The sequence below is a fragment of the Oryzias latipes genome, chromosome 2 (assembly GCF_053564925.1).
Source record: "Oryzias latipes strain Hd-rR chromosome 2, Olatipes_Hd-rR_3.1".
In the NCBI taxonomy this organism is placed as follows: domain Eukaryota; kingdom Metazoa; phylum Chordata; class Actinopteri; order Beloniformes; family Adrianichthyidae; genus Oryzias; species Oryzias latipes.
The window spans coordinates 5,254,066-5,278,996 of NC_136238.1; the positions used below are offsets into that span (position 1 = coordinate 5,254,066).

At 47.6% G+C, this 24,931-nt stretch overlaps 1 protein-coding gene, 1 long non-coding RNA gene and 2 other non-coding genes across 8 annotated transcripts; 3 read left to right on the forward strand and 1 right to left on the reverse strand.

Moving 5' to 3' along the window:
- Window positions 1-203: 203 nt before the first annotated feature.
- On the reverse strand, window positions 204-24,320 carry LOC101170256 (cilia and flagella-associated protein 47). Of its 5 annotated transcripts, none has more exons than XM_078930844.1 (55): window positions 24,189-24,320; window positions 21,162-21,319; window positions 20,972-21,087; window positions 20,541-20,682; window positions 20,169-20,253; window positions 19,952-20,092; window positions 19,714-19,883; window positions 19,285-19,391; window positions 18,695-18,924; window positions 18,439-18,613; window positions 18,204-18,366; window positions 17,921-18,073; window positions 17,671-17,842; window positions 17,492-17,588; window positions 16,913-17,129; window positions 16,601-16,845; window positions 16,393-16,523; window positions 15,882-16,004; window positions 15,670-15,801; window positions 15,519-15,596; window positions 15,182-15,433; window positions 14,807-14,975; window positions 14,654-14,730; window positions 14,400-14,586; window positions 13,330-13,537; window positions 12,411-12,528; window positions 12,236-12,336; window positions 11,406-11,506; window positions 10,788-10,904; window positions 10,530-10,707; window positions 10,397-10,468; window positions 10,070-10,207; window positions 9,877-9,958; window positions 9,699-9,794; window positions 9,332-9,622; window positions 8,743-8,859; window positions 8,526-8,660; window positions 8,320-8,432; window positions 8,094-8,238; window positions 7,934-8,022; window positions 7,789-7,860; window positions 7,670-7,710; window positions 7,310-7,446; window positions 7,076-7,175; window positions 5,720-5,931; window positions 5,500-5,635; window positions 5,258-5,379; window positions 4,499-4,564; window positions 4,267-4,410; window positions 3,299-3,472; window positions 2,685-2,796; window positions 1,608-1,661; window positions 1,428-1,525; window positions 1,157-1,332; window positions 204-633 (listed from the first exon to the last, which is right to left on the reverse strand). In XM_078930844.1, exons 1-55 carry the CDS (start codon window positions 24,213-24,215, stop codon window positions 549-551), a joined length of 7,377 nt encoding a protein of 2,458 aa, XP_078786970.1. In that variant the 5' UTR covers window positions 24,216-24,320; the 3' UTR covers window positions 204-548. The 5 variants fall into 5 exon arrangements, 4 of the variants coding, with proteins under 4 accessions (XP_078786970.1, XP_020565096.1, XP_078786967.1 ...); XM_020709437.3 differs by lacking the exon at window positions 24,189-24,320 and adding an exon at window positions 22,088-22,390 and having other exon boundaries at window positions 5,726-5,931; XM_078930841.1 differs by lacking the exon at window positions 24,189-24,320 and adding an exon at window positions 22,088-22,390.
- On the forward strand, window positions 3,835-3,905 carry trnag-gcc (transfer RNA glycine (anticodon GCC)). The gene has a single exon. It is a non-coding gene; the product is annotated as a tRNA-Gly (tRNA).
- trnad-guc (transfer RNA aspartic acid (anticodon GUC)) lies at window positions 19,441-19,512 on the forward strand. The gene has a single exon. It is a non-coding gene; the product is annotated as a tRNA-Asp (tRNA).
- On the forward strand, window positions 21,200-24,868 carry LOC110016515 (uncharacterized). The gene is made up of 3 exons (XR_002291828.2): window positions 21,200-21,338; window positions 24,205-24,305; window positions 24,729-24,868. It is a non-coding gene; the product is annotated as an uncharacterized LOC110016515 (long non-coding RNA).
- The last annotated feature ends 63 nt before the right edge of the window (window positions 24,869-24,931 follow it).

The following is a 24,931-nucleotide window of genomic DNA, read 5'->3' on the forward strand; positions in this document are numbered from 1 at the left end:
CCACCTCTGTTCCACAGAAACTCCAACTATTCATCGGTTGACTAGAAACGTCATTCAAGCTGTTTATCCGACCATCGTGACCTATAACCTTTGTCCTTTAGCCTATGCTTCAGGGTAAAACGAGGCTGGTCCCTTCATTTATCGTGGTTCTGTGACGGAGTGGACCGGTGCGACCCGGCACAGGACCAATCAGGAGCAGGAGGTTTGTGTGATGGGACCATTCATGCCTTTATTTGAGGTAAATGGTGCGCGCTAACAAAGAGTTCACTAAGTCACATTAACACAGGGCAGGCACACACATCAACACGTGAAGGCAGGGCTGAAACCTTCCAATCCCAGGGCAGCCACTGCCCCACAGCTGCAGCAGCAGTAACTACAGCAATTATTTTACACCTGCATGGATGACAGCTGGATGAAGTGAAAGAAAAACAGGAACATCTCAATTGTTCGTTTGTGTTACGTGTTGTGTGAGAAAGTCTCTGCAGTTTTAACGAGAACTTCTCCTCATGGCGGGTTTCAGACCTGCGTCAAGTGTTTCTGATCCGACCTCAGGCCTGTGGATCTGCAGGAGGGAGACCACAGAGGTCCAACTGGTACCAGAACTCCTTCATCTGCTCGGACTGGAACACAACACTGCAGAAACCCAAAACGGCATCGGTTAGTTTGGGATCAGAACGTCTGAAAATGTTCAAAAAGTTCCTAGAATCTGTTCCACAAAAGTATCAGACAGAGTTTTACTGTTTTCATAAAAAGACGTTCCATTAGAACATGGGCTGCTGTCTGCTTTATCAGTGGGCGTGGCTAAAGCTCCCATAGGTCCTTTTACAGGTGCCATGTGTCCTTGCTATGAAGCCGTTTCTGATGAATTTTAAGAGTCAGTCTGTGAGATCCACATGGATGGAAATGTCCTTGATTCAAGACCTGGACAGCCTGTTTAGCTGGAGCGATCGCCGGATCCGGGAGTTAGCGAGCTCAGCCATTGGTGAGCTCCACTGGTCAGTGGCGCCATCGTTCCAGCTCCACAGGCCCAACAGAGGCTGGGACAGTTTCCTCACATGTTGATATGACTACTACATTGACTTAACATTGAAACTTGAGGCGTGAATCCCCTCCGGCGTGAATGCTGCTTCAGAGTCCCTCCAGCTGAGAGCCTCACCTGCCCGTGCTCCTTCCCGCCCTGACGGGACAGAAGGTCACTTTGTAGGTGAGGGTTTCCAGAGCGGGAACGCAGAGCCCACCGTCTCCAGTCAGACCGTCTCCTTCCAGCAGCACCTCCAGCATCAGCGGCTCTCCTCCCCCATTACAGACCGGAATCTCTACCACAGCGAAGCTCTGGACACAACAGACACGTTTGGTTTCTTTCTGTGTCACGTCCAGAACACAAACTACGCTGATTCCAACAGAGTCAGGAAAAACCACTGCCTTACCTCAACGACACACTGTACATGAACGACCTTCAGGGGGGCTGCAGGCTCACAGATGACCTCCAGAGAGAACGTGACTTCATGGTTTGGTCCTGAAGCTCCTAAACACAGAAACACGCCGCGTGTCTCAGTGTGTTCCAGCAGACACCGTCCTCAATCTGGGTTTGCATTCAGAAACCTCACCTTTTCTGTGTTTCACCTGGAGACCGTCACAAACTTCCAGGAACGACAACAAACCTGCGTGGGAAGATAGATGAAGAGTTGTTCCTGTAGAACCGTTTCTGTTTGCATGATCCTTTCCATCTGCAGGTTTTCCATCAAATGTTCTGTCCACAAACAGCCCAGTCTGTGTGACCAGACATGAGCGTTCAGCTGCATCAGTCTGACCAGAGAACAGCGGTGACAAATACAGACGAATACATAGAAAAACACAGCAGCTTACCACCACAAATCAGACAAATGTCCAAGAATGAAGGAAACGTGAAAGTGTGGTTTTAAAATCTCCATTCTGCAGACAGACAGCTTTTGGGAAGTTCTGCCTGGTACGGTTGTGTAGCGGCTGCCAGAAGGCAGCAGTGTGTAAAGGTGGAGACCGGGGTGATGTTTCTGGCTCTGCTGAGGCAGCAGCAGGTGCAGATGGATGTCACTGTGGGTAGGGGGTAACCGCTGATTTTCTGCAGTGGCCTCAGGAGGCGTGTTCTCAGTGGTGGAGCGATGGAAGGTCACCAGCAGGTTTGGGTAGAAGTGTAGCTGCTGCCAGGCCTTTCTGACCAGGTCAGAGGGGTTGGACGTCCAGGACAGGTCTGCAGAGAGGTGGACTCTCCCTGCTCCACCTGTTCGCCGTGGATGCATCTTGGCGCGTGGGCGGCTCTGTTCTGCAGGAAGTCCAGGACGAGTTCCTCAGTCTTGGAGATGTTCAGTACCAGGTTGTTAGATGGACTCCTCTCTCCATGTTTCAGGACTTCATCTGTTCTTGTTGTGAAACGCCCAAGTGTCTTCATCAGTCTGAGTGGTTCAAGTCCCACAGACGACCTCCGGGTGAGTCCTTCACATTTGTGATTGAATGGTTCATTGAGAATCCAGACTGAAAAGTCTCTCTTTCTAATCCCTCCTGGTCCAGCTGGAGTCCAGGTCTTCTCAGGGCCCAATGGAAGGACAGCATGGTGACCAGGAGACAAAGTCCGCCTCTAAATCCAGACGCCAGGACTCAACTCTAAGACAACGTCACCTGGATGAAAAGGGACCTTTATCGACAATCACCTGAGCCTTTCCCCCGTTTCCATGGCGACACAGTCAGTGTGTACGGCGATACGTCGCCAGGTTTAATCACCAGGCGGGGTTTGCCGCTCACAATAGGTAAATCCGTCACCACCTCCATGCAACAAACAAGAAAAGGTAGAAAAATATAACATTTGGAAATATTATAGTCCTGTGTGGAATATACATGCTCCTACTGTCAGCAGCAGTCTAGGACTGCATGGACTCTACTGTGACCACTATCTCTATTATTATGGTCTGTTGCAATGCTTTTTTATTGCACATTAGTGTGTTAGTGTGTCCTTTAAAATCACCAAAGTTGCCAAACACCTGGTGAAAAATGAACAACTCCACCAGACGAGTGATCATCCCAGAAGGAGAAAAACCCCAATAAATGGGCGGGGCCAATGGCTAGCATTTTTAGCTATTTCAGCATAGTTTTTGTTTTATAGGAATGTATTGACAGAGAACCTTTAGGTATTTTAGTACAATTAGCATCTTTAGTGAAATTAACATGTGAACAATTACTAATTGCTCATTCAAATTAGAGAAGTTAGCATAGTTAATGGTGACAGTGTTGACCATGCTGAGGATAAAAACATGCCGTCTGTCTTCACCTTCAGAGTGACGGGGGTCCTGCTGGGGTTGGGGATGTCCAGCTGAGTGTGGGAGGTCCTCCCAACAGGGCAGTGAAGCACCACGTGGTCCTCCGGAACAGGGGGCCCCCCGACCCCCCTGAGGGCAAACACACGCTCCGAGTCGGCACAGCCCCCCTGCAGGGACAGCTTCCCCTGTGGGGAGGGGACGGAACCCACACAGAGAGACAACGTTGTGATTCAGGAGTTTGGTAACAGACAACATGACGAGTGGAAACAAATATAAACCATGAAACATCTAAAACATAAACCACAGTGTTTGGTCCTGAATGAAAGTACAAAACAAACAGGATGTGTTTGGTTTTTTTGTGTCTCTGTGTCAGAACCCCTCTTCAGTATGAGAGAGAGGGGGAGGGAGAAAGAGAGAGGGAGGCAGGAGAGAAAGACAGAGGGAGAGAGGGAAAGGGAGGGGGGAGAGGGAGCGAGAGAGAGAGAGAGAGAGAGAGAGACGCTCTCTACATTCTTATACTGCCCTCTGTCCCCTTCCACATATATAAGCATTGGTGGTTCAGTGGTAGAATTCTCGCCTGCCACGCGGGAGGCCCGGGTTCGATTCCCGGCCAATGCAGATAGTTTTTGCCCCTGACATTCATTTATGACCTTTTTTCTGCATCTGAAGGTAAGGGAGGGTCCACATCAAAGAAAACCTTTACTTGGTGACAACGTGATGAAACCACCACGTTTTGAAGGACCTTACTGCAAACATCTGAACAACACTGAAGACTCAAACCGTAAAGCAGCTTCAGTTTCTGCTCTGATCTGACATAAACCAGTAAATGTGTGGCAGGAAATGAAAAGACTTCACATTACATAAGAATAAGAAGTGTGTGTGTGTGTGTGTGTGTGTGTGTGTGTGTGCGTGTGTGTGTGTGTGTGTGGCACTGCTGATGGTTCAAGACAGAAACCACAAATCCCTCATCGGGGGTTACCGTGACGACGCCCGGAGCAGCAGGCAGGAATGTGAGGGGGTAGGACTCCTGAGTTCCTGACTGGACGTGTAAAAGGTTTGGGCCGGAGAAGCCTTCACCGCGCACGACAGCCTCCATTCTCCAGTTCTGCTGCGTTCCGTTGTACTGCAGCAAACAGAGTGACGTCACGTCACCAAGTTCACATAAATGTTCTGAAGCAAAAACAAAGAAGGGGCTCCTTAAGTCTCCTCACCACAGGTATGTGCTGAGTGAGTGAACGGCGGACAGGTGAGCTGAACTCCAGGTGGCTGACTCCTCCCTGTTGGGAAAAGGAAAACTGTAAAAACAAATCCCTGCTGTCATTGTTAGAAGCAGCTTCATAATGTGAACGGTGGAGAGACGGCAGAACGTAGAACACTTGCTCTAACGTTTATGGGATGTAGAAACGGTGAGTTCAAAAGACTAGAAAGATGTTTAGATATCAAAAAGCTGGAGAAGTCCCACAAATGTCCTGCAGAGCATCTAGTTTTGTGTTTTGCAGAAGGAGGAGGAGCTAGCGTCTGTGCATTACACAATTAGCAGAGATAATGCCGGGAAAGGTGTGCATTATTAAAAACTGACGGACGACACGCACATCTCGTCGGGCATTATCCAGTTTATACCATGATCACTTAAGACAGAAATATGCAAACTTTAGTACTTAGATTTAATAGCTTTTTCACAAAAAAGCGGACTATTTGTCGTCTGAACTGGCTAAGCCGGTCACCTGAAAGAAAGCCAGTTCAGACCTCGACGGCATCGGTAAAGGAAAGTGATATCTATGCTGATGATCACGATGTGTTAACTAAAGCATCAGTTCAGAGAGAACTGATCTTACCGCTTGTTTCTGTCCCTGTGATGAAGCTAAAGTTTGTTTTAAAGAATCCAGCGCAGTGATACAGAACATTGAACTACTTTTTTACGTGTGCATTATCACCTTTTAATGCACACCCAGCAGCCTACCTGCACCTACCTGTGCAGTCACCAGCACCTCCAGCAGGTACAGCCTGGTATCCAAGCAGGACTCCATCACCATCTGGCATGTAAACTGTCCCACAGAGTCTGCTCTGAACCGGAGGGGGACGTTCACACAATCTGTGACGAAACACACACCGTTCATGGCATCAATGCATGGACGTTTGAGGGGAACACACACGTTCAGATGTCAGTCGGGCAGTGGTGAAATGCATCGTTCAGAGGCTCAGGTGTTTGTACCTGTAGAGTCGTCCCATGGTGCATCTGCATCCTCCTTCACAGGTATGGAAACAGAGGAAGGCAGAACGAAGTATCGGGGCAAAGAGACCTCCACTCTGTACTCTATCTGCTTCTCCTGGTAGATCTGCCTCCACAGCTGAACCAAAGAGAACCAGGTGAGCATTTCAACGCGTCCTGCAGCTCACCTTTGACATCTACAGATAGTTCTGCGTGAGCACGCCTGTACCGACTGTCTGCAGGTCTTCATGAAGGCCATGCTGGTCCTCACAGTGCTGCTCTGTAAGGTGTGCGTGAGCTGGCGCCTCCTCTGTTCGTCTTCACTCATGCAGTGTTGAGCCCAAACGGCCAGAGCCTGTTCCCACTGCAGATTGATGCGAGGGATCTGCAGAACCTCCTCGAGAAGGTCTCCCACCCTGCAGTGAAGGTTCACAACTGACGAGGAAAACATCAGAAAGATCAAACTAGTCCTGGTGGGAACAGAAACAATGATCTAGAGTCCAAGCTGCAGGTTAGCGTCAGGTTACAAACCTGGAACGACAAAATTAACTACAAGGTAAAAGCTCATGCAAGAACTAAATGAACTAGAAATCCTGCCTGATGCTTCTGCTTGAAAGCTGCAGCTACCAGAGTGCAGAATAAAGAGTGTTATACGAAGTATTCAAAAACAGAATTCCTTCACTACATAGTGCACTATCTAGTGCGTTCTCCATTTTCTAGTGCTGTCTGAATCTACAGTTCCAAAATGCAGAGCCCTAGAAATTACCCAGAAGTCTCTCTAAAATACCAGTGTGCTTCGAAGCCCACTAGATTGTCGAATATAGACCACAATGCATTGCGTCAAAACAATTTTTGCAAAGAAAATGTATTTTTTAAATAAACCATCCATGTTTTTATTGTCAGAACTCAGTGGACTCACAAACAATCATCATAAAACGCTCATATTGATAAGATTTTAACTTTGTGAATTTGATGATGTCATAATCGCCGTTTAAAAACAAAAAGTAGAGAGCGTGGTGTTAGAATAGCTTTTAAAATCCAGGGCACCACATAGTGCTACTATATAGTTTTTTACTAGATTAGGGTGGGAATTCAGACACAGCCATAAACACAGTTATAATCCTCTTTAAGTCACCACCAAGGGGCGCTAGAAATACTAGACCTTTGAGCAACACCCACTTCCATGTCCGGGCCTCTACCTATTGTAGTTTTAGGGATACAAGGCTAAAGGCTGGCACATTTTGCAGCGCCACCTATGGGTCAGTTAGCAACAAAACTTGTTCATCACCCGTATAGCCACTATAGTTTAAACTTTGATGAGGGAGGGGGTTGACCTGTGGAGGATTTATAGCAGCACAAAGTTCCTGTGTAGTCTGGAATGTAAAGGTTTTGACGGACACATTGGGACGTTAAACTGCAGATGAGAGCTAACAGTGTGAAGGTGGGATAGTTAGTTAGTGTGAAGGTGGGATAGTTAGTTAGTGTGGAGGTGGGTTAGTTAGTCAGTCAGGTCAAACAAATCCCAGTATAAACACACAGTTGGTGCAGATAAAGTCATGTGATCGCTCTAGTGAGATACCAGGAGTCCTCAGAGCCAATGGAGAGCTGGTCCTGACAGAGAGAGGAGAAGGAAGAGGAAGCTGTGAAGTTGCCTTCACCAGGTGAACCATGTCTCCCACCTGCAGGGACACAGTTCCACACATGACTTTGCTTCAGGTCTTTACAGTAAATGTCCTCAGAAAAGCCAAATGCAGCAGAGTCTTAAAGTCACTGAGTTTGCATGCGTTTGTGTTGTGCACACACACACACACACCTGTGGGCACAGCAGCAGCACGCAGAGGTGTTTTTTTCCTGGGAAAAAGGGCATGTAGAGGACGTTCAGGGAGTCTTCCTGACTGGCTTTCAGAGAAACACTTCTGGCTTCACTCAGGAAGTCCCCCTCAGCTCCATCTGTGCACAACAACAACAAAAGTTAGGAGGAAAAAACGAGAAACCTTCCACAGATTTACTGGATCTTTTCATTTCTTTTTCAACGCTGCTCAGAGGAAAACATGAAAAAAAAAAGGAACCGGGTTTACATGGAGAACACGGCTAAAGTGGGCTAACATGGAACCAAATTGTGGAACCACCAGAACCCTTTCTGACACTCAGACTTGTGTTGAGGGTTCCTTACCCTGCATTCCCCCCTCAGCAGTTCCGTCTGCTGTTCTCGTGCTGTGGAGGAGGACAGGAACCCGTTTCAATCAAGAGCAGAGGATTTCCAGAACACGAGCTGGGAGGAGAGCGTCTTACGCCTGATGAACGATGCTGTCTATGCCGGATTCAGACTCCAGCGGGTTGAAGCTGGACTCCACCAGCACCACCCTGAGCACAGAGGTGGAGGCTCCGTCTCATCATACGTTGCTGACACAGCTGTTCTCTGTAGGGATCCACATACCTGAAATGAGCTTCTGTCTGGAAGCTGTTGGTCAGCGGCAGCCGGATCCTCCTGAGCTGGTAGCAGGGAGACTCACAGGTCAGCGTGCTCTGCAGACAAACAAAGGTCACAGCTGGAGCTGCAGGTCTGCAGGACGATGGACCGGCGTGAAGATGCTCACCGTAGGAGAGATGTGAGAGACCCGGGTCCTCAGACTGAAGGCAAGAGAGCAGACGTCAGACGCAGAGCTGCAGATCAGAACCAGAACCGCCTGCATCTGGCGCAAACAGAGGCAGCTGGACTGGACGGTCAGCTCTGCACTCGATCTGTAACAACAGTAAATATTTCTGTCTGAATCCAGGAGGTTGAAGGACATCTGTCCGCTCATCTTCAAACATCAGACGCACTTTGGGGGAACGATGACCTTTGACCCGGCAGGAAAGGAAAACCACCGAGCGTCTTCTCCGAACAGTGAGGCCTGGTACCTGATGGTCTTTGAGGACGGGTTTGTCAGACGCACCTGCAGCTCACAGAAACACAGAGGAGAGGAAAACGTGAAAATATCAACTGAAAAACTTTGCAGATGATTGAGCACTGATGCGGTTTCTCCTGCCTGTTTGCTGAGGGTGCCGTGCAGATTCCCGGACAGACTGATGGTGTCCTTGGGGAGGAACTGGGGCAGCGCCTCATACAGGTGAGCGCAGAGCATCAGCACCTGCACCGGGTTTGGCTGACACAGGTCTGTGGGCTGAACACACATGGCAGAGTGCTGAGAGGAACCAGCAGCTTCATCCCAGAATGTGGACTTCAGCCTTCAGCTCTGGGTTTACCTGAACATTCATGCTGAGGTGAAGTCTGCTCAGGACCTGAACCACCAGCAGATTGTTGTGAAAGATTTCCTCCAGACTGCTGGGATCCGCGTACGTCCTGGACAGGAAGCCTTTGATCTGACAAGGAAAAGGCGGTTTAGGGAGGAGCTGCATGAATGCTGGTTAGACCACAGAAACACAGAGGTTTTCATTTTACTTCAGATTTGATGCACAAATCAAGCTCAATGATTCGCTGATAGATCCACTGTTTTTACTTTTTAATATCCACAAAACAAAACATAAATAAAACATTGCCTATTTTTTAGCTTCAGATTCTGCTGGATTCACGTCAGTCGGTTCAAGAGTTACCGTAATCAAAGGAGATAAAGCAAGTTTGTTTTTTCTGAACGGTTCCTCACACAGCATCAGAGAAAACCTTGTTCTCTTTTGCTGGAGAAACTGCAGTTTAAGGTATAAAATATCTGTGAAAATTGACTTTTTTCCCTTTTGCTTTTGTAGGAGCCTTCAAAGTTCCCGAGTTCTGGAAGGAGCATCCCTTCCTTCAGCAGGAACATCTGTGGTGCCCAGCAGACAGCGCTCAAACACTAACCAGGTAAGGGCAGTGAGCGGCCAGCAGAGAGGCCAGCACCAGCCCGTCCGTGAAGTCCAGGTCAAAGTTGACGATCCAGCGTGCCGGGGTGTGAGCGGTTCCTCCCGCGGCCCACGGAGACCCCCTCATCCGGTGGTAGTGCGTGTTGAGCCAGAAGAGCAGCAGCAGCTCCTGGGAGGAGTAGACGTTGCTCTGCACAGACGGGTAGCTGCTGAAGAGGAGGCCCGCCGCCTCGCTGTGGTCCAGAGGTGAGGTCTGACATCCAACCGACACGCGCCGCAGCACCAGAACCTGAGCGGAAATGACCAGGAAAGACCAGAGTCCTAGAACCAACCCAGCCTAACCAGAACGGAAGGTGCTGGCTCACCTTGTAGGTCTGCAGAAGAACGTCGGTCCACGAGCGTCTGCTCAGAGATTCATACTCAGCACCTCTGCAGTCCAGACCTTGGTGCCAGGATCCTGCCTGAGGGAATACACTCGTCTGTGACCTTCTCACACAAAAGGGCGTGGAAAAGCGGTAGCAGCAGGTGTTTGGGTGTAGGTACCTGCAGGAGGCACCAGTGTTCAAACTCCTGCTCATCCAGGAGGTCCTGCGGTCTGATGTGGGAGAGGCAGGCTCCCTGCACCCTGAAAAACCACAGATAAGTGAGGAGGGAGCAGATACTGAAATCATAAAAACCTTCATGGTTTTACAGAGACGAGCTGAAAGCTTTGTAAAGCGTCTGCAGTGAAGCTCACGTGAGGAAGGACAGAGCGGCTTGGTGGCGCCGCAGCAGCTCCTGGACGCGGCGTTCCACGTCGTCGCTGAGGCTCCGGCAGACCGGAACGCCAGGAATCTGTCTGCCGCTCAGATGCTGAAGCATGTCCACGAAAGACCTTTAGAAACATGGAAGCCTCACATCTGCACGCTGACAGGACTGTGACACGCACATGTCCAATACAACACAACTTTATTTATAACACAAACACGGTACGGAGCAAACAGAGATACTATAAAAAGATGCAAAAATAAGACTTTGGGGTTGAATAAATAGATGTAGGCCGTTGGACGGCGTCCACTCTCACCTCGTGTCTCTGTTTTGATTGACACGGCGACTTCCTCCATCAGCGCCGCTGCTTTGAGCGTCTAATGAGACTCTGAGCAGACAGCATGAGTGAGAAAGTGTTCTGCATTGTCAGCTGAGAGCTCGGGGTCTACCTTCTGAGCGTGTGCGGCACGGTGACGGGGTGTGGCCCCGCCGGCCATCCAAACAGGCTGAACCACCTCTCCACAGCCACCAACACGGACCGCTCAAACGCCCCCTCCTCTGTGTCGGCGGCAGCAAACTGTGGGGCGGAGGCGTCCCCGCCGACCGACTCTGTTGATCCGCCGCCGTCTGAGTGAGAGAGCGAGGAGAGCACGGCGCCGGTAAAAAGACGAAGAAACGTCCCGAAATCAGTGGAAATGCTTTCAAACCTGAACTCTGGTTTGCTGAACTGCTGTGATGGAATGAAGACGATGACAATGCTGAGGGTCCGGACGCTGAACTCGGGGAGCTGACGCTCTGAAGAAACGCCGTTACTGTCGGATCCTCTGGAGGGAAAACATTCCATCAATAAACAGAGTTCTCTGAGAGGATCCCTTTGCATTTGTCCTTCAAACAGAACCACTGAAATGATTCAGCCTCATTTCTAAACTTTTCCTGTCACAGAGGTGAAGCGGTTTGTACCTTCACCTCACAACAAGAGGGTCCTGGTTCAAATCCCAGCTCTTCCTGTGAAAGTCTTCAGAATAGCCTTTAAATTACTGCCTGCATGTATTTTGCTGGCAGACAGGAATATCTACAAAGGAAACATCATTCCTGAAAGAATTTTCCAGATTTCAGAACAGGACTGCCAAACCCGGATCTACAGTCCAGTTTGTTTTTCCGACACCTCAGTGTTCCAAAGTTTAGAGAACCTGTCGTTCCCAGTCTATCAGAATCTGGACCTGACTGCTGATTTAACATTGTAATACACTTCAACGCTGAAATAGTGGATTTGACATGATAAGGACCCTTAAGGGTGGTTCTTTAGGGTTCCATCTAGTGAGTACCTATCTTCACGACGACCCGCTGGTTCCAGTGATGCAGGGCCAAGTATGGCCAGAGAGTCAGCAGACTGTTGTCAGCAGCAGCACAAACCTCAAAGCTGAACCTGGAGGAGAAAACAAAAACACCTTTTCTCACAGGTTTCATCCCGCTGGAAGGAGGATGACCAGTTAACCTTTATTTAAAAGCAGAACATAAACAAACAAAGGTCTCTGTGGTCACTAAACTGAACTGTGTTTATCCACAAAACCCGTTTGTAAAAAAATTAAGGTTTTCTGACATGAAACTACTGTTTCTGATCATGTGACCGATGTCTGGTCACAAGAATGAAGAATGGCGGCTACAGCGAGAGACGAACTTAGTGACAAGTTGGTACCAGTACCAACATGTACAGTACTGTGTTCAGTTTTGCTGTACTATTCCAGCGATTGTGGGCGGGCTCATATTTCAAGGGGTCAGCCCGTGAAGGTGGGCAGAGTCTAAATGGCAAAGCTAACGTTTTTCTGAACTTCAGTTTCTTTCCTCAATCAGAGACCTGACGGGTCAGAGAGACATGCACAACGCTCTGAGAAAAAAGAGCAGCACGGTCGAGGTGAAACGCACGTTAACGTCAGCGCGTGTGAAAACAGACGCAGCGCCGCAGGGCGAACTGTCAGAATGAAGGAAATAAAGCATCTTAGACGCCTCTGCTTCACCTGGTCACGCTGCTTCATCCCTCTCAGCGTGGACGGGTTTTATTTACACTTTTTGAAGCAGCGTTTAGGCACCGGAACCGTTTCAACAGTACCGTTTCCAAAATCCAACAGTAGCCATCATCCTGGGGTGCAGCAGGTACCTGTTGTGCATGTGGTCGGTGAAGGTGATGTTTGTGCGCAGACACACACGGACGGCAGAACTGAAGGTCACGGTGCAGGTCAGAGATGCAGCACTGGCCTCCTGTTCCAGAGACATGGAGAGAACCAGCTGTTCTCCAGTGTTCCAGCCTCACTTTCAGGACTCAGCACCGGTACCTGTTTGTGGTTCTGAGCAGGAACCGTGTTTCCTTCAGGAAAGGCGACAGAGAAAGGCCGACTCTTCGTCCCGTCCTCCAGCTCCACCTCATCGACTTCAGCAGAAACCTTTGTCCCACTAAAAGCAAACATGAGCAGGAACCCTGAAGGTTCTGGTCTCATTCACACCTCTGACTGATCAAAGATTAAACATTAACATTTGTTCATTCATGAGCAAACTAAATCTGTTGTTTTATACAAACGTGATAAATGACTAGAACTCCAAAATCAGCCGTGTTCTAAAGTCTACAGTTCTCATTGAATGCTCTGCGTCCAGTTTCAATGTGACGTCAATGTTCTGATGCCATGAAAGGTCCAGGAGCGTTGTGAGCATTTATTGATGTTTCGATATCAAACTGTGGTGTCAACCAATCGGGGACTCAGCTTTGGTCTGTGACGTGTTGATGATGTAATCAGTGGGTGGAGTCAGAAACCAATAGGAAGGAGAATCTGACCGTTCTGCTTTTGAACTTTAGGACATTTTTCTTTTTCCCATCAAGACGATAATAAAAAGTTCCACTGATTTTATTTGTACTTTTTGCCTCCTCAGACCAACAGAAGTCCCGCTGAACGCGGCCGTCGTTTTCAGACGCTGCTCATGCAGAACACGGTGAAGCTCGCCGTAGCGGGAGAATCTCTGAATGACATGGAGTCGCGGTTACCGACGTTCTTGTAGAGCCCTTCAAAATAAATCAACCTGATCTCTTCACATCAACCGTGTCTTCCATGATGCAGCGATGAGGCTAAAAACCTGATGGAAGCTCCACCCACATGTGGTGGGAGATTGACGGCGTCCAGACAAGCGTCCAACCTTGTGTTCAGCGTGAACGGAGCTTCACATCGTATTCAGTAAAGGTGATGCATCTCTGTAGAGACTAACCTGGGATATCCGTCAAGTTTCAGCGTGAGTCTGGTCTCCACGCTGCTCCTCAGAGGAGCTGGGCCCACAAGGACTCTGCGGGGCTGCAGGCTGATGGTCGGGAGGTTAAAGGTCACGGTGACCAACAGTCTTCTGTATGGAGATTGCCCTTTGACCTCCTGCTGTGGTCCCAAGTAAAGAAGGATAGATGCTTTGGTTCCTCGAGTTCCTGAAAGGAAGACAGTCTCTTTAAACTCTCAGAGCGGGTTCTGGAGAGGTTCTTGGCGGGGATGGGAAAATAACACAACCTCTTTAAACTACGGCTTGTGCTATGAATGTAATGCAGAGAGCTGGGAAAAGCAGCTTTGTGCTGAGGCAGCCGCAGTGGGAGTGGAGCTCTGCTGAGAAGAGTTGCTGGTAGAAATAAGGATGGCTTTCAGCTGAGTTTATTGGTTCTATGCAGTGGAAAAAGTTAGAAGTGTTGTGAATATTGAAGGCTTTCAACCCGTGCGTGGAGAGCTTCTGCTGCTTCTTAGGAGGAGGAGAAGGAGTTGGAAAGACACTAATGTGCCCAGATGTAGTAAATAAACATAGATGTAATGTTGATTGATTATTGATTATTAGTGTGTGGTTTCTGTGGTACTCCTAATTTGTGGATATCTGTTCCCAGAAATACAAGATGCTCCTTCCGTTCCTTCCCTTCACTGACTCACATCCCTCCGTCTGCGTTCAGAGTTTCTTGTGATGAGGGGATATCAGAGGAAGGTTTTCTACAACAGAAGCATCCCTTGGATGTGTGAAGAAAGTGAAGAAGGAAAGAAAGGTTCACTTTTGTTTTTGTGCTTTAAGAAGCTGTGGCAGAAAACTGAACCATCCAGATAAACAAAACTTCACGTGCTGGTTACAACAGTCCTGTCAAACCCTGTTTTTTGTTGTTATTTCACATAATTTAGGGATCTGGAACATAAAAAGAAACATTTCTTGACTGATGTTAGAAGAAAAACTTATTCTGGAAAAAAGGGGCAGAAAAATGTCCCACTCCAGGGAAACTTGTGGGTTAGCGTTTTCTGACACGTATGCAGAAAGCGGACCTGCAGGGAGGACCTCTGGGTGGACGGTCACCACCACATGGACGGACTGGTCCGGCTCCAGGCTGCCGGATGATGGAGACACGGACAGCAGGCCTGCTGCTACTCTGCAGTCAAACCACCAGCAGACCGGATATCCTATCAAACTCCAGCAGACGCCGTCTCTGCTCGCCGCTTTCAGCTCAACCGTCTGTCAAAGCGAGAGAAAACTTTGAAAAAATGCAGAGAGAGAGGAGGCGAACGGGAGGAGGGGATACCTGAGAGGACAGGTGAGACTGAGGATCCAGATGAAACTCCAAAGCGTTGGGAGACATTTCCAGAGGGGGGGGCAGAGCTGAAGACGGTTCAAGCACAACGTTAAGTCAGAGAAGCTCACGGCGTGTGGGAGCGGTCACCTGTCGCCGCCACACCTGTCGCGTGTATCAGCGGTGCTGCTTCCAGGCTGTCAGAGCGACAAGGAGCTTTGATGAGGCTTCTGCCTCTGGCTGTCCGTGAGGAAGAGGAGGGCGGGGTGGGAGAGGAAGGTGGCCAGTGGATTCCATTGACATTCAGATGAAGGTGGAACTCGTGGCTGGCCACCTGGAGATAAAAGGTCTCTTCAGGGACGGATCACCCATCACTGATGACTGTGGTTGTCATGGTAACCAGGAGTGCATTACATTACAAACATTAAATTACAATAATATTTCATTAACTTTTCTAAAAGACACAACTTTATTTGTTTCATTTGAAACTGAAACAAATAAAGTTTCCCTAAAACCTGCAGACTGGTGGTCCACTTTGACCTGGGTGGGGGAGAAGACGAGGGAGCACTCCTCCGTCTGGCCGGCCTGGATCTCCACACCGTTCAGGCCTGGATCTGTTCTGTGCTGTTGGTGAGAACTGGTACTTGGTGGGGGTGGGGGGACCTGGACGAAGAAGTCTTTGTGGTCTGGCAGATGGAAGGCGACTCTGGCGGTGGTCGCACTGCGGTTGGTGAGGCTGAAGGGGATTCTCTGCTGAGAGCCGACGTAAACGCCGTGAAACTGGAAGTGGGTCTGAAATGAGCAGAAAAACATGGCGGTTTTTCCTAAATACCACAATGCATTCTGGGGGAAACCTTTGTCCAGGTCGGCCCCTCACCACGCTCACGTCTACGTTTGGAGGCTCCACCGTTCCCACCACCCTGAGCTCCACAGACTTCATGTTCCTCAGAGATATCTGTGATAAACCCAGAGGGAAGCTCCTCACAGTCGGGTCTGAAAACTCTCTGCTTTCTGCTCATCAAGCTCACCTCCACTCTGGCGTCCAAACGAGCGACTTGTTCTGGACTGTAGCGGATCTGTAGCGCGGCCTGACCTTTGCTTGGTATGACTCCTTCACCCGGACTCACCGCCATGCCTGCTGGGAGATGCTCCTCTGCAACCTGCCTCACACCAAGAAAGACGATCGTCTCAACAGACGTTCCTGAAGAACAGCCTTAGTTCAAAGAGCCGATGGGAGAACCTTGTAGTAGGCGTGGTTCTGTCCGCTGTTGTGTAGGACAGCAATCCTGACTGACGGCGCGTTGAGCGGCACGGATCCAAACGTGATTCTGTCCTGGGCCGGCTGCACGGACGTGGATCCCAGCTGAGAAACCAGAGTTTCAGTTTGGAATCATTTGATGCAGAAATGAAGTGATTCCAGCAGAAAGCGGATCAGGATGTGAACCAGCAGCTGAAGGAGACTTCCTGGTGTTAAAGTTCTGCTAAAGTGGACTGGGTCTATTGTCTTGACCCAGAAGAACCAGGAAAGACAAGTGGGATAGACTGAGTGGAGCACAGAACACGCCACACCCCCCTTCATCTGGTTTCCTTCCACAGACGGACTGAACCAAAGTGGACCAAACCACGCATCACCAACACCCGCTCATTAGGGGGCGTGGCTGGTTTTTGCTGCTTGTTGATTCATTTACATCATTGTTTCCAGATTATGAATCACTGATTACTGTTGAAAGATCAAACCAAATCCCTGTCACCTTGGCGACACAGTGCAGTTGTTGCGTGTTGCCCTCGTGCACAAAGACCTCCAGGTCTCCTTCAGAGGAGGAGGAGAAGGACGGACGCCACACCACCTCACAGTCTAACTCACTGAGCGGCCGGACCGTTCCTGGAAAGTACCACGGGACATCGCACAAAAGACAAAACAACAACCAAAGAAGGGAAGCAGGAGTTGCACCGGAGCACCTGTCGCCGGTCGAACGGAGAACGGGAAGTCGTTCTGCGTGACGATGGGGCGCCAGGTGAACTCGGCGGCTCGATTGCACGGGTTTCGTAGGGTCACGGCGCTCCTGTGCCCTGCTGCTGCCAGCACGGTGGGGGTCGGGGGGAGCGCCAGCAGGGTGGTGGAAAGCTCCAGAGACAGAGGGATCACCTGGGCCTGGACCACTATCTGACCAGGATGACTCTGGTTCACAGAGTAGGTCAGAGGTCTGGAAGGAACCGCATCGGTGTGAGACGACTGTGGATCCCTCTGGTCCGGAGGAGCCGAGCACAAACCTGCAGAAGGAGCCCGGAGCGCTGCTCTCAAACACCAGAGGGAAGCTCTGATGGGAGAGCGGAGGAAGGATGTGGGAGAGGGGGGCGGAGCCTCCAAGCTCAGGACAGTCCACCTCCAGATTCAGCCACACGTGAGCTGGTAGAAGATTGATGAGCGTCAGCGTCTGAACACACTGTGAATCCACACACACCCTCCCAAAGTCCAGGAGGCGGGGCTCTGTGGAGGAGACGAGCTTTCAGACAGAATCTGCAGCTGAGGCCTTCATTCCAGTCCTGTCACTGGCCTTCAGGCAGCAGTTATGGGTCAGAAGAAGACCTTTCTATGCGAGCACTTACAAACATTTATACAGAATTTATACACGAATGAATCAGGAGCGTATTCGTGGCATGGCCACACGCTTCCTGCTCTGCTCTATTCTGATCATCCACTGTCAGACCAACAGATCGATGAACGTCTTTGTTTTCCTGCTCTGAGCTGGAACTATGCCATAGATAACGACACTAAAAACCTACTTAAAGACGACTGGGAAGACGTTGACGCTAGCTCAGAGGCTGATGGGAGCGACAGGAAAGTCTCACCTACGATAACCCGGTAGAGCTCCTGAGGGGTCAGAGTTCTGCTACAGTCCTCCTCCTGCTGACTGGTTGAAGGAACTGCATTCGTCATCTCTGAAGGCTTTGCAAAATCCAAACAAAAGGACGTTTTTAAGCTACCTTGAAATGAATGATTCTAAATACTAAACCGTCTCAGAGTTTACCTGAAGTCTGGACTCTGTGTCCAATGAAAAGCTGCGTTTGCTTCCTGACAACAAGCTGGCCTTCAGCCTCGGCTCGGAGGTTTCGTTCTCCTCCGGGTGAAGTTTGGGGGGGAGGAGGCCGTGGCAGGGAACGATCCCGATGTCCACGCCGTCCTCCAGGCTCTTCTGCTCTCTGCAGGAACACGGTTCACCTTAAATCTGTTCTGCTGAATTGTTGTGAAAATTTAACGGACTGATAAAGCAAACCGACCTCTCCTTGATCTGATGAAGTCGTGTTTGTCGGCGGCGCCTGATGAAGTCCACGTAGGTCTGGCGGTGCTGTCGTCGCCGCTCAGAGTCTTCCTCACTCAAAAGGTGCTGGTTGTCCACAGACCGACAGGGTGGGACACCAGAACCCATGGACCTGATCTTACAGAAACACAGAAGAACAGATTTCTGACTGACTGTGACTTCTAGATCCTTCCTGATGAGATAAACATCTCAATAATCCTCAGAGGATTTATTACAAAGTTTAGGAAAAGAACTTCTCTCACCTCCTGCTGGTTTCTCTGTGAGGAGACGGCATTCTGATGGCGGGCGCTGGGCTGTGGTGATGAAGAGCGCTCTCTCCATCCCTGCTGCTGCTGCTTGTCTCTGTCTGGCATCTCTTCAGCTGCTGGTCTTCCAGCTCACAGTTGTGAATGGGACGCTGCAGCCCTGTGGAGATCCCTTCTGAATATATTTCAAAGGCACAAACCTCGCAGTGAACCAACGGTGAAGTTTCCTGACCAGCACTTTGCATTTTGCAGGTAGCAGAAAGATGCAGAGTGATGGTGTGGAAGCTGCAGAGCTTCAGATCCACTTCCTGGTCTTCGTTCCTCGAGGAAACGCGTCCCTGGACATCCAGCTTCTGCCGCCCACAGAAGCTGCCGTGCTGACGGGCCTTAAAGGTCAAAACTACATCCTGAACACAAGACAAATGCAGACAGTGGTCAGAAATGCTGCACAGTCGTGGAGGGACTCTCCACGCCAGCCTCACACCCACCAGGCGCTGGCCTGGGCCGACGGTGGCACCGGAAGGTTCTGCGGAGAACTGAGCCAATTTCCGGAAACGGAAGGTGACAGGAAGTTGCTGGCAGAGATTCTGCAGCACGCACAGGACGTCCGCACGCTGGCCGGGCGCACAGCTGGGGAAATCGAATCTGTGTGAGGGACTGGGCACCAGACGCACAGGGAGGCCTGAACCGGTCACGGCCACCTCCACGCTGCTGCGAGCTGAGAGGAGACCAGAGGTCAGTCCTGCTCCTTCATGACACACGGCTGATTTAAATACACAAAACATACGTTTAAAAAATACAATAATTACTCTGTGAGGTTTATCTGCTCAGAAACTCACAGAAATAAGTCTTTGCTTTATTTTATCTGTTAAACTTCTTTTCCATGATACTCAGAATACCCTACAGATTCTGTTTTATGTCCATTTGACTTGATTATTGTGTGAATTTTACATTTCTCAGTGAGACAAGGAAAAACAAATCACATGTAACTCAATACACCAGTTCACACCAGGTCGTATTTTATTTTTGGATCTTCTGAAAATACTCTGTAACATGCAGCATGGGGGGAGGGGCGTACCAGCACCATGAGTGAAGCCGTGTCTCCTCCCCACGGAGTCAAACAATAGGAACAGGCAGTAATCCTGTCTGCGGGGGGAAAGGTCACGTGCCCTCTGGCCAGCATTCCTGAAAGAGCAAATAAAAACCCTTCTAACACAACCTGACTCACAGCAGCTCCTCGTTAGTATAGTGGTAAGTATCCCCGCCTGTCACGCGGGAGACCGGGGTTCGATTCCCCGACGGGGAGTTACATACTTTTTATTCTTCTCCTGTACCATTACTTATCTTTTGTTTTTATTAAAATGTCATTTTAGAGTTAAAAACTATCAAACTTCATCACTGCATGAGCATTTCAGAGCATAAACCACTCTGATGTTTAAACTACCGGGAGAAATGTGACATCAAAGTCTAAATTTACACGCAACACATGTGGAAATAGATGAAATACCTGCTGTAGACGGGGCTGAAGCACAGAGATAATGTGGTTTTGTCATTTGGACTGAGCCGACCCTGATCCGGCACGCAGACCAGGGTCTGACGGACGTCATCGTTGGCTGAGCTGCACTTCCTCATTTCCTCCAGCAGGGCGGCGTCTGTGCTCCTCTGAAGATCGGTTCCCTGAATAGCAGCCAAAGTCAAACCTCTGAGGTGTTTCTCTGGGCTGTTGCATCCACAGAATCACTCACCAGCTCAGTGCCTGCAGCCGTTTCCTGCAGCAGACAGACCCAGTCACAAGCCGCTGGGCCGCGGTTCCTCAGAACCGCTTCCTTCACATGGGATGTCCCAAAGTAGACACATCCAAACTCCAGGCAAGGCAAAGGTCTCCCCTGTGCAGAAGCCCGTGTTTACAAGATAGGAAATGACCCCCCCCCCCCCTTCCCTTTGTGAAATGTGATGTTTTACCTGCAAGTCAGAAACTTCCAGACGCTGCTCCACCACCTCTGCACTGATGCTGAGGACAACCACCGGTCCGTTCTGGAGCTCCACCCTCACACAGAAACATAAGGGAAGCTAAGTAAGCATAAGTTCTAGCTGTAATAAGTGTTTAAAGTAATAAATCTATTTTCATTTAGGACTGTATTCAGACTGGAAAAATCCTTTGTTCCAGATTGAGTCCTGTGTTCAGACCGGTATCAAGAATCCTATCGTGTTGCAGACCAAAGCTTGTAAACAAAACCACGTGACTAAAGATCTCTTTAGTCATTGGCCAATAACTATGAGGGTGGGGCAAAACTACAAGAGCTGCGCTTTACAATACAGAAACATAAGACACACAGAAATTGTTCTGAAATCTGCTTGGGCCTGTCGGTGTTCAGTTCCACTTTCAGCCACTTGGTGGCGCCAGCGGCTACGACTCCACGGTGGGGTGAAAGGCTGAGCTGAGCATCTCTGCCGTCACATTGAATACGAAACATGCCTGCGGAAAATAAACAAATACTAGCAAACACTGTGAACGTTATCAAATATACTGGGTCTGATTTAAACAAATATGTTAAATAAAACATTAAGGAATAAATGTAATGACAGGAAAAAACAATGACCACAAGAAAACAACAGAAAAGTCCCAACTTGTGTACTCATACATTGAACTCAACAAAACATACTGACGTGCTTGTATATTTCATTATTCCAGAAAAGTATAAAAATTATATAAACTATGTAAATAAAAGAGCACTAAAACACAAAGGTTTTTATTTTGAGCTTACCTGGCGCTGATCCATGGTTAGTTATAGGATGATGTTTGACGATCACTTCACTGCTGGCAGCAACACAACCAAAGTCAATGGATGAATCCATGGAGAGCAAACACACCCTGGGAGGCCTGAACCAAAGAAGAATATTAAACAATTATTCAAAGATGACTTTACTGACTTTCAGATAATGAGAGAAACCTACACCAACAGTGGGATAGAGATGGTTTCTTCGTCGTCAACGTGAACTTGAACACAGTCTCTGATCTCCTCGTCAGACTCCGGCGAGAACTTCAGAGAGACGCTAACCGACAGGCCAGAGGCCAGAGAGACAGCTCCACATGGTGGATCAAGCTGGAACACCTGAGGGGGAAATGGACAGGTGAGCTGTTTCTCAAATTGGAGGTGTGCACATTTTCGGTCTGCTCTTCAGCATAACTGACTTAGAAAAGTTTAAACTTGAAATTCAAAGCTACTTCTTCAAATTATGTCCTTTTAGGTCTAAATAAATCAATATAATAGACCAATAGGGAACAAATAGCAAAACAAATATACAACTTCAATCTAATGTGTTACTTTTGACAATAATTTCATTGCAATAAACTACATGAGTAAAAGAATAGTTAGCTTAGTAGCTAACATTAAGTATTTGCATTACTAGCTGAAAAAATCTTTTAAAATACTTTATTTACACTGTTCAACACGTTATTACAATATTTAGAACTTCTCAGATTTAGGATACAAATCAAATAACTAATTAAAAAGTTTTTTAACATTGTAAGTCAGAAACTGTTAATTTTTTAACACCGTATTAGCTAACCGAAAAACATAAATCATGACATTGCCATTACTAAACATCATGGGTAAATCATTATATTGAAATGTGTCTTAAAAATTTTAATTAACAATCAATCAAATCAATGAAGACTAAAATGGTCGCTGATGCCTACATTTATTTCAATTCAATTAATCTCTTAAATACATGGTTTACTTTTTCACAAGCTAATGATCCATTTTGTCACGTGCCTCGTTTTAGCAGCATCTTTTTTTTCTCAAGGGAAATACGTTATTCCGCCGTCTATAATTAGTTTTCTTATATAAAAATAACGCAAAGGTGTTATAGGAGGTTACCTTCAGTGTAGGTTTAGTAAAAACGATTTTCTTCACGCTTTTCCCGATGTTCGTCACCGCTAAGACGGTCTCGTAAACCTCCCCGCCTCTCGCATTCTTGAACTCAACCAGTGGCGGGTCGACCCGAACACAACTTCCAACCATCGCGGTACGAAGTCACACTTATAAGTTTGTTTAAAAAAATAATTCCGAGGTCAAAATAATAAAACAAATTTACTCTTACAACCGGGATATGCCGCTATTAAACGAACGTTGTCGGCGGCTGTGGTAGTTTTTTTCGTTGCTATGATAAACGATGATCGACAGCTGTTACTAGGCAACATGTCGCAGGGGGGGGGGTCGCTTGTTTTATGGCTCGAAGGAGCACAGAAGGGCGGTGCAGCGGCCACCCCTTACACCGCCTCACCTCAGTGGCAGCTCTGGCTAAACCAAACATGAGAGCAATGCCAAATCCAATGTTCTTCAAAATAAAAATACTTTTAACTAAACTAATTGTGTTGGGAAAAAAACAAGTTTTAAGAATAGAAACAATAAAAAAAACAGCAATACATTATATATCACAAATGACAAACTGTTTCATTATAGTTAAAAAAACGAAGTATATTTTAAATTAGAGTCAGATTTTCAGGACTAAAACTCTAATTTCTTGGAGAAACGTCACCTGAATGACGGAGAACCTTTACTGACATATTCAGAATACTTCACAGCTCAGTGTGGATGAGAACTGTTCTTCTGAATCTTTTCCAGTAAATGTGAAGATTATTGTGCAGTTCCTCTTCCAACGGTAAATACCAAAAAGTGAAAGGATTTTTAAAGTGAAGACCACTTCAATAACAGTCATATCGGACTAAGCCGCAGTTTTCCCCAGTATTCCTATGTGGGAACCACATCCTTATTGATGCAGCCCACAGCTACAATGACACAACCAAACTGCTATTGTTACCCGTTTTTGGTGCAAATTTGGGGCTCCCGGTATTTTGTGTAGCTCGCAGCATCCCACACTCCACTGGAATAGGTTTGTTGTGCTGCTTTGTTGACACAAATTTCAGGCAACACAGCTAAAAAAAACCATGCCTCTCTTGTTAGGGTCTTTTACTTCCAGAAGGGCCATGCCATCTTTTCAGAAATAAATCCATTCATTTATCTTGACAAACTGAAATCATTTGATAAATATCGTTTTTGCTTTGTTTGTCAAAATCCCAATTTTGAGTTAACTAAGAAAAATTAAGAATTCACGCAGCTCTGAATTATATATTTGTGACAATCAACTATGGTCTTTAGCTGAGTTAAAGATGGTACTTCACTGAAATCAAAATCAAGCAAAAATAGTTTGTTAAATCAAAAGACTTGAGTATAAACATTCAAAGAAAATGTCAAACAATACCATCAACAATATTTATAATCTCATCAAAACTGATACTGTAGTTCATAATCACATTTTGTCATGAATTTCAGGCTTTTTAAACAAAAACTAGTTTCAAACACAAAACGCAGGACACAAGTGTTCTGCAGTGAGTTTAAGATTAACTGTACGTTCATTCGTTAAGAAATGAGCTGCTGGAAGGAAACCGCCATCCCACGGAAAGTGGTTTGCTTCTTATGTGACCTCTGCATTTCTTAGGTTGAATCTACTGAAGTAAAATCCACCACAATGTAGTGTAACAGTCCTTTGGAGGTCAAGTATTAAGCAGTTGGGAGGTCAGAAATGGCAACAGGGTCTTCAGTGCTGTGGTGGTGATCTCAGGGTATTCTGCCATGACCTTAATCCAAAACATGGGTCGAGTTGTTGTCAGTCATTACCATCAGTGATGTTTTTCTTGCACAGAGATGCTGATTCAATTAAATTCAATTGTTTTGGTATAGCCCAGTATTACAACACAGTTGTATCAATGGGCTTCACTAATTGTAGAAAACATAAAATCAGTTATAAAGTACAATGGGTAATGGCTTAATTACACTAAACTAGACAAAACTAAACTGGGCATCCCTGCCTTTCGACCCTCCTCCTCAGAAAAAGAAAAATTCCAAAAAAATAAAAACGATACCAGCGAAAATAGGAAGAAACGGACAGGTGTTGTACCAGATAATTAGCTTATCTTACTCTACAACTACAACAGATGAGCTTCATCCAGATGGAACTGGGCGGCTCGGAGTGCGAGACGAGCCAGGGGCAGGGTCCACGGCCAAGTACAGTAGCAGGAGCAGAGACGAGCCAGAGGTGAGGTCCACAGCCAAGTACAGGAGAAGGGGCAGAAATGAATCAGACGCAAGGTCAACAGCCAAGTACAGGGGCACAGACGTCCCAACTGGAATCTGGAATCACTGCTTCTCCCCTGGAGAGGAGTGGGAAAGAGTAACAATGCATGTACAAAATATAAAATCAGTTATAAAATACAATAGATAATGGCAAAACTAAATTTAACAGACCAAGCTAAACAGGGCATCCTTGCCTTCAGATGCTCCTCCTCGGTAAAGAAAAACTCCTAGAAAATAAAAATGACTCCAGATGTAAAAAAGAGTACATCTCAGGGGTTTCCTCATAAAGGAAGATCCTCCCCAAGGATGGACAGGCGATGTACCAGTACTCTTAAAGAAAAATTTGGCTCATCTAACTCTACAACTACATGTTTGAATATTGTAGCAGATGGGCTTCATCCAGATGGAACTGGGCGGCTGGAAGCGCGAGACGGTCCAGAAGGGGGCTATAACCAAGTACAGCAAAGGACAGGCACAGGGGCACAGATGAACCGGAGGCAAGGTCAACAGCCAAGTACAGGAGCACAGACGACCCAACTGGAATATGGCATGCTCGAGAGGCCAAGACACAAGCCCTTAACACACAAC